The sequence below is a fragment of the Ctenopharyngodon idella genome, chromosome 1 (assembly GCF_019924925.1).
Source record: "Ctenopharyngodon idella isolate HZGC_01 chromosome 1, HZGC01, whole genome shotgun sequence".
Classification (NCBI taxonomy): Eukaryota; Metazoa; Chordata; class Actinopteri; order Cypriniformes; family Xenocyprididae; genus Ctenopharyngodon; species Ctenopharyngodon idella.
In genome coordinates, this window is record NC_067220.1 from 43617106 (window position 1) to 43630598 (window position 13493).

General features: G+C 36.8%; 1 protein-coding gene across 2 annotated transcripts; it reads left to right on the forward strand.

Annotated features, from left to right (window-relative positions):
• The first annotated feature begins 7996 nt into the window (after positions 1-7996).
• Positions 7997-12215, forward strand: LOC127513187 (uncharacterized). 2 transcript variants are annotated; one of them, XM_051894931.1, is made up of 5 exons: positions 7997-8280; positions 8438-9799; positions 9888-9991; positions 10725-10828; positions 10920-12215. In XM_051894931.1, exons 1-5 carry the CDS (start codon positions 8139-8141, stop codon positions 11053-11055), a joined length of 1848 nt encoding a protein of 615 aa, XP_051750891.1. In that variant the 5' UTR covers positions 7997-8138; the 3' UTR covers positions 11056-12215. The 2 variants fall into 2 exon arrangements, with proteins under 2 accessions (XP_051750891.1, XP_051750814.1); XM_051894854.1 differs by having other exon boundaries at positions 7998-8280; positions 8363-9799.
• The last annotated feature ends 1278 nt before the right edge of the window (positions 12216-13493 follow it).

Below are 13493 nucleotides of genomic sequence, written 5' to 3' on the forward strand. Positions count from 1 at the left end.
ATATAATAGCTTCACCATATGAGAAACTGGATATTGTGCGTTTATGATAGAATAATGTAATTTCTTATATGATGGCTATTTTACATTTCTCTTCTTACAAATTTCATTTGAACATCCACATTTTGTACATTACATACAATTATAAAACAAAATTGATATCATGATGGTGATTTATATACAGTGAAATCAGCTGACAGTGACATGACAGAAACCTCAATCAGGAATGATGTGATTACAACAAAAATGATTCTATAACCCAGATAGCAACTTTGTGTCGGCCCAGATCCGGCCCGCATCTGGCACATGTGGCATGATGATCTGGCCCACATGCTGCAATGAATTACGGTCCTTGTGTGGGCCGCTTCTGTTTGAACATTAAGAGTTGGAGTCTCACAAATCCCTTTTTTCATGTTTGAGCATGGCGGATCGTTCCAGTTGTTCAGGACGGGATTTTCAGGCATCAGTTCAATACAGTCCTCATTTCCACTTTGGTCATTTGGTTCACCTCTGAGCCAAAACCTGAATAATATGCATTAAATTTTCAATTATTAGGATCCCATATTTAAATAACAGCCTCGAAGTTTTATTCAGCAACTAAGCAATAAGAATAATTTACATTTATTAAATTGGCAGAAACTAACAAATGAGAAACATCACAAGCAATATTATGCAAGAGCCAGCAGTACTCACATTACCACAAGAGCAAGTTTCAAGAGTACGCTAAAAGGTACAGAAGTGAGCAGAAGTGAAAGTGCAGAAAAGTGTTATATTTATAGAAGGTGCATTTGTATTTGCAGTTCAAGTTAAGTGGCTGCAGAACAGGTGTGTCTTCAGCTGTGGTGGCCTCACTTTAAAAGAGAGAAAGAGAGAAGCAAAACTCAAAAACAAAGCACAAATAAAATGTTTCAGCATGTACCCTTGATTTATCATTGAATTATCGACCAGTTCTCAATGTCAGGCAAACCAATCCACACTCTATCCTTTATACTTCATTAACTTTAGTGAAGTTACGAACCTCTGTGTGTGAATAAAAACAGAAATAAGTGTGATTGCCCATTTCTTAAACACACAATCAGAAGCAGTGCCTCCTATGATACAATGATGAGAAATGGAAGAAAATGAGAAAATAAAAGTGTGGTGTGACTGTGATGGGGAACAGCGAAATACAAGTAAATAATCACACTGTTAAGTTTATTGTCGTTGCTATTATTCTTCGAAGTTGTAAATAAAACAAAAATTATTGGAGTATGTTTTCAAGAAGATACTATTTCATTTCTTTTACTTCGAAATTTCATTTTTAATTCAGTGTGTTACATGCCATTTTTTTGTAATTGTTTGTAAAATGTTTTAGCAATTTCTAACTTTTTTTTTTTTTTTTTTCATTGTAAAGGGGCACATTTATTGTGATTTGCTGATTTCATTTGGTTAAAACCCTGTTCAGTGTTCAGTCTGAGTGAGTGAATCAGTAAAATCAACTGGTCTAAATATCTCACTCAGTCAGACATCACCCCTTTTATTCAAGTGTATTCAAATATGTTCATTCACAAGAGAATTGCCGTAAACTAGATCTATTTCCCAATGAACTCACCTGCTTCTCTTCAGTGTTTATTATGACTAGATCAACTCCTCAATCCCTGCACTACTACCTGCTGTCAGACCAGCTCACTGGATATGAACAATTTCCTTTCAATAAATACATTTCCTTTCGATAAATACAGTACGAACAATTTTATTTATTATTTGAGTTATAACGTGCAACTATAAATATAAATCTGTTTGAAGAAACCAGATAACTTCCTTATACCAGATAGCAACATTGTGTCGGCCCAGATCCGGCCCACATCTGGCACATGTGGCATGATGATCTGGCCCACATGCTGCAATGAATTACGGTCCTTGTGTGGGCCGCTTCTGTTTGCCAGATCTGAGCCACAAGCAGGCCACAGCAATGGCACATGTCAGCCAAGAGCAAAGAAATAAACCTAAACTGGACCTTATCTGAGCCACAAAATCTGTGTATATTAACTATGGAGTCATCTCAGCCTTAATAAGCCTGTTTAAAAGCAGAATCACTGAAGGAAAGGAGAGAACAGAGAAAGAGACGAGCAGAAACACAAGAACTACAACTGACTTCAGCCACAGCCTTAGATGAAATCAACTAAAGATGAAAGACATTAAATCTCTCAAGATCTCAACAGAGGATGATTAAACAACTCCACAAACAGCATTACCAGCTTCACTTATTACTAACCAGATTGACTTTATTTATGTTAGACATCTACAAAAGTTGTTATTGAGAATTAACAGGGGTTTAACTCTAATGTTTCATTTGAAGTCATCATAATGGTAATTAGTTGTTCCATTAGTTGGGCTCTTAACTCTTATTATGTATTTGTCTTTTCTGGCTGCTGTGACAGTGTGTTTGTTAAACACATTTGCAATAGCAAAGAAAGCTAAAACAAAATTATGTCAAATGGTGATGGAAGCTTCCACACTACACAGCCCGCCAGGGCTTCCACACTACACGGCCCATCTGGGCCTTTACATTTCACAGCCCGTCAGGGCATTCAAACTACATATCAGGGCCATCAGGTAAGACTGACTATTATCTTTTTATGCAATCCGGCCTATCGTGGCCCTCTACATAATTGGCCTATTATGGCCTTTCATTGTTTTATTCACATAATTGGCATATCATGGCCTTTCACATAGCACGGCCTATCGTGGCCCTTCACATAGCACGGCCTATCGTGGCCCTTCACATAGCACGGCCTATCGGGGCCATCAGGTAAGACTGACTATTATCATTTTACGTAACCCAGTCTATCGTGGCCCTTCACATAATTGGCCTATCATGGCCTTTCATCGTTCCATTCATATAATTGGCATATTGTGCCCCTTAGCATAGCACGACCTATCAGGGCCCTTCACATAGCATGGCCTATCGTGGCCCTTTGTATAAAGCGGCCTTTCATGTAACATGACCTGTGTGGTCTCTCTGTGTTAACTGGCTTAGCATAGCCTGTCATGCTCTTAGCTTTTACAGTCATTTATCACACAGCCTATCGGGGCCATCAGGTAAGACTGATTATTGTTGTTTATGTAAACCGGCTTATTGTGGGCTTTCAAGTTACATGACCTACATGGTCTTTCTGTGTTAATCGGCCTAATGTGGCTTCTCATGCCCATAGCTTACACAGTTATTTGTTCATAAATATTTACTGTTTATTCCTTCATTTGTCACAAAATGTAATACTAATTTTTATTGTTCTTTTAGGAATTCCACTTCAGAAAAGCCTCAACTGGTGGGTATCAATTTGAATTTCTTTTTGGGGGTAGGCTCCGCCCCTGCCTTAATCTTCAGGCAGGATCAGCCGAATCTGAATACCCAAGATTTGGACTAAGGACGGGGCCTATGCCAAATAACTTTTCTATACAACTAAACATGAAACATTGTAGCTCACTATCATCTGTTAATACCTTATTGTAATTGAAACTACAGTTTGTCGAAAAGGCAACAAATACATTTCTGTCACGACAACTCTCGGGAGATTGGTATTTTTTGGGTATGAGATTGGCATGGTAATGGATGTGACAATGTTAATGTATTTGGTCTTGGCGGAATAGATCTGCTACGCTGCTGCTGCAGAGCAAGTACCAAGACTTGCTACTGCCAATACATTCACAGACATTGCTGTGAGCATGTAAGACATGCTGCTGCTGCACATGTAACATACATGAATTAACCCCCGTAGCAGATCTACACAGGTGGGGCTGGGGAAGGATGAGGGTTCTAAAAGTGCGCTGCAGACTGCTAACAGCAAACAAAGCCAAGTATTTGAATGTTTGAGCAGCAAGCTCATTGGCCGCTGATACAACAGCAAGCAATCAGCTTTGCTGTGTAGATAATAATGTGAACGCTACCAAATTAGTTAAAGACCTATCAGCCTGCACGTCTAGATTTTCATGGCAGAACTAGGTAATGTTGTAACACAAGTGGATTATATTGTAAGAAGATTGAAAGAAAATATGTAATGTAAAACGTTCTTTAACACTCAGGGGTCAGCTGGTCGCGCCAGCCATACCACCTTGCTTTTTTCAGTATGAAAGAGACTCAAAATACTCCGTCAATTTTACACATACAATTAAGAGTTATACACCATTTTAATCTGTGAAATATCTTCTTTTATTTGTGTACACTCAGAGTAAAAACAAAATGGTGTGCTTTTTGCAAAATAAAGAAAACTAACATGATGCGTGATCTTTCGTCTCCCTCTGAACAAAGTCCAATCTGATAGTTCTCAGAAAATGAACTGTAACTTAGTGAATACTAATGACACAAAAATGAGACTTATGTCTAAAGAAACGTTGAAATGTCAGGTTTTAAATCGTGTAAGTCAAATCAAAAACAAAAATTTTCTGTTTATGTAATCTGAATGAAAAGAGACACATGTCAGACGTCCGTGAGTCAGCTCATTATCCGCTAATTCGGCCACACCCACGGAGAGAGAGCTATTCAGACGCAAATTCTGAGGCAATACATGTATACATCGTCGCAATTGTGTATTTATTATCTTCAAAAGTGTTTATTTGCATGTTATAGCCATGGTTAGCGATCTCTGGAAGCCTCTGTTAGTTCCTGGAATGTCACATGGTATGCCTGTTCTTCACTGAGTCATTTGTGGAATAAATGTGCACAGAGCGCTCTCCGACTGCAAGTATGAATTGAAAACACAGTATCCAGCGCTCATAGTGATGACAATAAATATATTGAATAAATATTACTCCTCTGTATAGAAAATTGACATAAACATATGAGAATTCATCAATATTTCTCCAAATGTGCATGATTTTAAGCTAAAAGCCTTGATGGATATTGTCTTGTCAAAGGTAACGACTAGGTAACGTTTTTCATATTGATAACTCCTGACGCATAGGCTATTAACAAATTACGGTCACTTTAAGAGTAAAACAGAGGTCAAAATGTGAAGCTTGAGTCTTAGATCTTTTAAATGATGTATAGTTTGTCATCTGCACATTAACAAAGTATATTAAAATAGAAAACCATTATTTGGTTAGAGACTTGAGACTTCTTTTAAGAACATTATAATAGGAATGTGTCCATTCTTTTGACTGGTACTGTAATTTAAACTATAATAGGCCTATACAACATTTTCTTCACATGTGCAATAATACGTGCATGCATGAGATCACAAAAATCATGTTTTTTTTTGTTTGTTTTTTTTTTTTTTTTTTCAAGAGTGGACATTAATACTGTTATCAGCATGATCACAGAGGGTTTTTTCACATAGCCCACCTGACTGAAAGGGCTTATTATGCGGGTCATTATGCAGGTCATTATGCAGATCTTTGTCTTCTCAGGTGTGAATCACAGCATTATTCATGAAGATTCACGCCTGCACACATACTGTGTTTCTTGACAAAAAGTGTCTTACAAAATTTATATCAATATATTGTTTTATATGAACAAGTAGGCAGGATAATTTTTACATCATTTTGAAGCAAAAACTCTAGTCTACAACCTCCAATACCCAGAAGTCTTGTGAACACATATATAAAATATTAGTTTTGTGGCCTTATTTCAGTGACTTAAGTTTTTTGTTTTTTCAATAACCACGCATAAATGTTATTCCTTCAAAAATACAAACATGTACATACATGTTGCTCACATATTATGGTAGCCTAGTTTGTGCTGAATACAGTGTAATGACACCATTTCCATTAATACGTTTATGAACAACTGAAAAAAGCACAAATGTCAGGGCATGTCAAAACTTCTCCATGGCCCCAAAAATCCTCAGACCTCAGAGGGTTAACATGCATTTCCTCTGATTCCTCTTCAGAGGTCAGTACACTCTGGGCTAGAGGACGTGGGTCAAGTTTCAGCCCAGCTTGGAGCAGAGCAAGATAAGTGCTGAACTCAAAAAAAAAAGAATGGCACGTTGAGTCTCCAGCAGGATCTGCGATTTGGCTGCGGCTAATCAATCAAAACGGCCCTAGTGTCAGACTACCGGTTTCTTTAAATGTATGTTAAACATTAGTTAATTTTGACTGTTGCTCAGTTTTTTTTATCAGTTATCCTGTTACTCAGTGAATAAATGATATAAACCAGCATGATTCATGCTGGGTACACACTAAAAGATTTTTGAAAACTTATAAGATTTTCAAAATGTGAGAGACCACAAACATGAGGACAAAAAAAATCCTAGATGTAACCGTTTTGCTCCTATAGTGTGTGGTGTGGCGTGATGTGACAAAAAACAGCACACCTCACACGGACAGATTTTCAACCAGATTCTCGACTGTGAACATGGGAAATCTCGCAAAATACTTAGTTTGTTTGTAGTAATTTTGTGACAAATCTGTGAATGCAAGAATTATTACTATTCACCAATATTTAAAGAAAGTTACACATTGAGCTGTGCTGTTTGTCACTTTGCAAGAAAAAAACTGTCTTAAAATCAATTTAACTTTGTACCGCGCCATGACTACGTTTGTTATGCTTCCGTCTTCTGTCAGCTCACTTTCTGATTGGATATAGTTTCGTTTCACATCATAATCTCCAGAGCGTGCGTGCGTTTGTCTTCGAGGTTCCAATTTTCCAATAATTCAAGATCAGCAAGATGTCAAAGTAAAATGAAATGAAGTAAGTTTCTTTAGAGGGAAATGTGAATTTGTGTTTAACACAGCACATCAGACTGAAGTTCATTACCTCATAGTGACACTGAGCACAAATAATACTCAAAAGAAAGTTCAGAATGGACCTTGTGCCGCAAAAAGATCATTTTTAATGCATCTTTTTGTAGTTTTTAAAATAAAAGAGTGTTTAATATAAAAGATTAATAATTTTTAGTTAGTTCTGTTTGTAGTAATTTTGTGAAAAATCTGTGAAGGCAAGAATTATTATACTATTCACCAGTATTTAAAGAAAGTTACACATTGAGCTGTGCTGTTTGTCACTTTGCAAGAAAAAACTGTCTTAAAATCAATTTAACTTTGTGCCGCGCCATGACTACGTTTGTTATGCTTCCGTCTTCTGTCAGCTCACTTTCTGATTGGATATAGTTTCGTTTCACATCATAATCTCCAGAGCGTGCATGCGTTTGTCTTCGAGGTTCCCCCACACATCAGGATTTCTGATCGTAAATATTCAACATGTTGAATATTTAAAATTCGCAATCGGGGTGGCTCCGACGTTCTTCCGAACAGATTCAGTCACTCTTAACACACCTCACACCACAGGAAAATCTGATAAGATAATCTGTGGAACCATCAAGATAATTGGGACTTTACCTAGGATTGTCGGAAGGGAGAAATCGGCCCAAAATCAGCCCGATTATCTTGTGGTGTGTACCCAGCATTACTTACACTCCTATTCTTCACATACATGCTTAAGCATACTTCCATAATAAAAGAAGTCTAGCAAGATCATCTGCTCTGATCATCCCCTTATTCACTGTCCCAAAACTGATTTAATATTGATGCTGAGATGCAAATATTATATTATAATCTTTATCTTAGAGTAACCTTAGGTTTTGTGATGAACCTTGTGTTGTGTAAGTGCAATTTTCCAATAATTCAAGATCAGCAAGATGTCAAAGTAAAATGAAATGAAAGTAAGTTTCTTTAGAGGGAAATGTGAATTTGTGTTTAACACAGCACATCAGACTGAAGTTCATCACCTCATAGTGACACTGAGCACAAATAATACTCAAAAGAAAGTTCAGAATGGACCTTGTGCTGCAACAAGATCATTTTTAATGCATCTTTTTGTAGTTTTTAAAATAAAAGAGTGTATAATATAAAAGATTAATTATTTTTAGTTAGTTCTGTTTGCAGTAATTTTGTGAATTTTGTGAAAAATCTGTGAAGGCAAGAATTATTATACTATTCACCAGTATTTAAAGAAAGTTACACATTGAGCTGTGCTGTTTTTTTTTTTTTTTGTTTGTTTTTTTGGGGGGGGGGGGGGGGTGTTTAGTTATAAAAATGTACAGTGCATCAAATTTAGAATTGGGTGTCAGCGATATGTAAATTCTAGGGGAGGTTCTCTATATTACATCCTGCACTCATCCTCCTAAAGTCCACAGCTCAACTGAAGAGACGCAGAAGTCAAAATGGAACTGGAGGGCATTTATAAACATGTTGCCCGCGAGACCTGCAGCAAGGGCAATGAGCAGGGACTGGGCAGAGATGAAGATATTTATGCTAATAAGGACCAAAAACTCAGCCAGACTGAAGCAAGAGCTCAAAACCAAAGTAAGACATGTGATGTCAGTAATGTTTACACAGTATAGCAGTCATTTTTAGTGTATGTTCTTGATCTTTTCCTGTTTGGCAGGAGGAATTAAGTGTGTTGTGTTGAGCACAGTATGCTTTGGCCTCATGTGTATTCTCCTTGTGGCCGCCATTATAGTACTGCATATCAAGCTCATGGCAGAGAGAGAGACACAAGCTACGCACATGTTACAGACAGGTTCAAGTTACCAAACTGAGAAGGACCAGGTACAAAACAGCAGCTCTTTGAGTCAGAAGAATCTGGAGCTGGAGACCAGAGTCAAAGATCTCACTGCTGAGAAAAGCCAGTTACAGAACAGTTTCAACTCTCTGAGCCAGAAGAAACTGGAGCTGGAGACCAGAGTCAGTGATTTCACTGCTGAGAAAGGTCAGTTACAGAGAAATTTTGACTCTTTGAGTCAGAAGAAACTGGAACTGGAGACCAGAGTCAATGATCTCACTTCTGAGAAAGGCCAGTTACAGAACAGTTTCAAATCTTTGAGTCAGAGGAAACTGGAGCTGGAGAGCAGAGTCAATAATCTCACTGCTGAGAAAGTCCAGTTACAGAGAAATTTTGACTCTTTGAGTAAAAAAAATCTGGAACTGGAGACCACAGTCAGTGATCTCAATGCTGAGAAACGCCAGTTACAGAACAGTTTCAACTCTTTGAGTCAGAAAAAACTGGAGCTGGAGACCAGAGTCAAAGATCTCACTGCCGAGGAAAGACAGTTACAGAGCAGTTTCAACTCTTTGAGTCAGAAGAAACTGGAACTGGAGACCAGAGTCATTGATCTCACTGCTGAGAATGGCCAGTTACAGAACAGTTTCAACTTTTTGAGTCAGAAAAAACTGGAGCTGGAGACCAGAGTCAAAGATCTCACTGCTGAGAAAAGCCAGTTACAGAGCAGTTTCAACTCTTTGAGTCAGAAGAAACTGGAACTGGAGACCAGAGTCAATAGTCTTGCTGCTGAGAAAGGCCAGTTACAGAACAGCTTCAACTCTTTGAGTCAGAAGAAACTGGAACTGGAGAACACAGTCAATGATCTCACTGCTGAGAATGGCCAGTTACAGAACAGTTTCAACTCTTTGAGTCAGAAGAAACTGGAGCTGGATACCAGAGTCAAAGATCTCACTGCTGCGGAAAGCCAGTTACAGAGCAGTTTCAACTCTTTGAGACAAAAGGAACTGGAACTGGAGACCAGAGTCAATGATCTCACTGCTGAGAATGGCCAGTTACAGAACAGTTTCAACTCTTTGAGTCAAACGAAACTGGAGCTTGAGAGCAGAGTGAAAGATCTCTCTGCTGAGAAAAGCCAGTTACAGAACAGTTTCAACTCTTTGAGTCAGAAGAAACTGGAACTGGAGACCAGAGTCAATGATCTCACTGCTGAGAAAAGCCAGTTACAGAGAAGTTTCAACTCTTTGAGTCAGAAGAAACAGGAGTTAGAAAGCAAAGTTGCATCTTTGAAAGATGAACTAATGAAGAAAAATACTAAACAAGGTCAGTATGATTCTGTTTTTATAGGTAGTCTTTATCTTTACTGTACAGTTTTGAAAAGTGTTTATGTATAAAAATCTGTGTGGTTCAGTTTGCTTTTTCCTATCCAATGAGTCAAAGAGCTGGTCTGACAGCAGGCAGTACTGCAGGGATCAAGGAGCTGATCTGCTCATTATCAAGAGTGAAGTGAAGCAGGTGAGTTCAGTGGAAAACAGAACCAATTCAAAGCATTTCTGTTGTAAATGAACATATTTAAATACATGCACTTAGATAAAAGTGGTGATGTCTGACTGAGGCCATTATTTTTGTTTTTACTGGTTCTCCCATTCAGCCTGAACATAGTAGGTGGACTTTAACCTATTGAAATCAACAAATCACATTGAATGTGCCTCTAAACATTAACTTAGAAATTGCTAGTAAATTTCACAACTAATTACAAAAAAAAAAAGATATTGAAATAAACATGAAATTTTAAAGTATAAAAAACTAAATAGTATCTTCTTGAAAACACACTCCAATAATTTTGAAAAATAATGTCTTACAGTATATGTGACTATCCCCCATCACATTTGTAGTAGACTGAGTACAATTCTGGCAGTTCCAGTTGTGGATGCTAGGGGGTGTATATGCTTATGTTAAGTGGGAATTTATCTGTTGAAGAAGAATGTTCTGTCCTATTGGAAAGCCAGGTCATGTTTGTCGATCCTGTAAATAAGAGCAGTTATTAGTAAACTCCTGCATTCCTCATGCTTGTGTTTTTTTTTTTTTTTTTTTTTTTTTTTTTTTTGATGTCAAGTTACCACAACATTAACGACACACTTTTATTTTCTCATTTTCTTTAATTTCTCATCATCTTAGGAGGCACTGCTTCAGAGTGCGTGTTTAAGGAGAGAAAGAGGAATCACAATTTCTGTTTTTATTCACACAGAGGTTCATATCTTCATTTGTCAAGGAGAGAGTGTGGATCGGTCTGTCTGACATTGAGAATGAGGGCAACATGAAATGGGTGGATAATTCACCACTGAATCAAGGGTAAGAGATAAAACACTTTATTTGTTCTTTATGTTTTAGTTTCCCATTTTTCCTATCTAGGATCCTAATAATTGGAAAATTGATTATTCAGGTTTTGGCTCAGAGGTGAACCAAATGACGAAGGTGGAAGTGAGGACTGTATTGAACTGATGCCTGAAAATCCCGTCCTGAACAACTGGAATGATCTGCCATGCTCTGTGAAGAGAAAGGGAATCTGTGAGACTTGAAGTTCCAACCTTAAATGATATTTGATCATTTGTTCACTTTTATGTATTATTTTATGGAATCATTGTTATTGTAATTGCAGAATTTCTGATTGAGGTTTCCGTCATGTCACTGCGAGTTTTGGAATTTGCTTCTTTATATTAACATGAATATTCTTGTCATTTGAGGTCAAACATAATGCTTATGAGTGGTTTACCTACTTGGAGGTGCTCGCCCCAGCGGAAAAACCATAGGCCTACACTGTTGCCAAATCGATTACAGAATAAACCATCTAAACGCAGCTGAGGCCAAACTAATCAACTAAATCAAATTGACCCAGTCAACACATGAGATCATGCGATGATCACAGTGACATCACATCATTCTCATACTGTGATTCTCAAAAAGGTGACCTAACTTCTAAATAAATCATTAACTAGTCTATTTTGCATGTTTATATACTGATCTTTTACAATTTTATTGCTAACACTTGTCATAAACACCTTGCAAAACTTTTAATTGGCTTGATATAATCCCTCAAAATTTGTGTCTTGCATTTCACCATGCTTGAGTCACACCCAGACTTCAACATTCATCATGCAAAACACAATGGTAACAATTGAATTTTATTGAAAGTAAATAATCAAGTAAACTCTATGTTATTTTTTAGTTACTAGAACTCTTGTGTAAGTGAACTATACTAATTAAGCATTTGTCAGTACATCATACTATTCCTATTTCACTTTACTTTACTTTTTTTTTTTTTTTTTTAAGGCAATCGGTTTGCGTGCTTTTTAAGTAAGTCTAACTAATTATATTTCCCAGTGTGTAAGCTCATAGTTTGAGCACACAGTGAGACGCTGTAAGGTTACACGTTTAGCTTGCTGTGACCTCACATTGTGACCACATCATGAGTATCCTGGGAGTTAATGGTGAGATAACTGTGAGATCAAATTGTTGACTGGGAACAAAAATGTAACTATAATTGTATAGGTTACACTTTATTTTACAGTATGTATACTTGCAGTGTAGTTACCCAAGAAAGTACTGTATAGGTAACTACATGGGTTAAGGTTAAGTTCAGGGTTATTAACTAGTTATAACCCAGTTATTATAATTGCTTTAATAAGTACATATATGTACATGTTGGAACAGGACTGTAAAATAAAGTGCTACCACTGTATGTTTTCATGTTTTTCCTTAAACAAAGCAACAAAAAGCATCGCTGCTTTTACTTTCAGATTCAAAATGCAGGAAACAACAGCAAGTGCTCCAAATCAAGTCTTATTTATACTTTCACCTGGCTCCACAGCACGAGCCCCCACTGACTGCGCGCACTCCTCCCCAAATGGATCAGGCATTTATACACTGTAAAAAAAAATCCCCGTAAAATTTACGGTAAAAAAACAGCAGCTGTGGTTTACTTTACAGTAAAAAATACGGTAACAACATTTTAGGTTTTATGGGACAGCTGTCTATTTTACAGTTCAAAACCATATAATTTAAAGGTTTATATTGTAATAATATGGTTCATAACTGTTTATTTTACACACAGTAAAAACATTCTGTTAAATCTATACTGTAAAAATTGTATTTCATTAACTGATATAATGTTAATTTACCAACCTATTGAAGTACTAATATCTGTTTTGTACCTTTGTACTACACTGACAACCACCAAACACAGTGGTGATGGGAGTCACATGATGAATCAAAGTTCATCACAAACAGCTTTTCCACAAGCAGAGAAGAACAACACTAATATATAGAAGGTGCACACAGTGTCATTCACACAAACACTAAACACCATCATGGTAACACACATGAAATTTAAAAAATGCAATAAACATTAATTTAACAACATTAGATGTAACATAAAACCCTAATGTACATAACTGATTAGAAAAAACAGAAACAGAGTTATTACAACAAAATACATAAAATGTGAAGTGTCACGCAGGGAATTATGGGAATGTCAATTTACGGTTTTTCACTGTAAATGATGCATGACTTGTTATTTTTCACTTCCAAAAACTGTAAATTTATTGGTATTTTACCGTAAAATTACATTAAATGTAATGTTAGATCTATTAGTTATTCACTGTATATAGTATGGAAACTTTCTGTAAAGTAATTAACTGTTTTTCACTGTAGCATTTTTACAGTCTTTTAAAGTTAAAATCACGGTCATTTTTAACAGTGTATCTGACGTGCCTCGCCATTGTACTATTCTTTGAAATGACAGGGGGTGACTCGGAGTAATTGCCCTCTATCCATCAGGAAGCAGCAGTGAGTAGTAAGGTACATGTGACAATGTCTGTTTTATTACACTTCACCAAACCCACGCTACGAAAGAACCAAAGAATCATGTAAAATCCAGTAAACATCGAGATTATTAATTGTGACATTAGAACAAAATATATGGATGTGATAAAACTAAATTAAAGTCCCTCTAATTTGA

Bases quoted from the DNA above. Each gene is read 5' to 3' on its own strand.
- LOC127513187 (XM_051894854.1), top strand. From the start codon at position 8,139: ATGGAACTGGAGGGCATTTATAAACATGTTGCCCGCGAGACCTGCAGC. The intron at 8,281-8,362 runs GTAAGACATGTG...CCTGTTTGGCAG, and splicing joins AGCAAGAGCTCAAAACCAAA to GAGGAATTAAGTGTGTTGTG. The intron at 10,829-10,919 runs GTAAGAGATAAA...TTGATTATTCAG, and splicing joins AATTCACCACTGAATCAAGG to GTTTTGGCTCAGAGGTGAAC.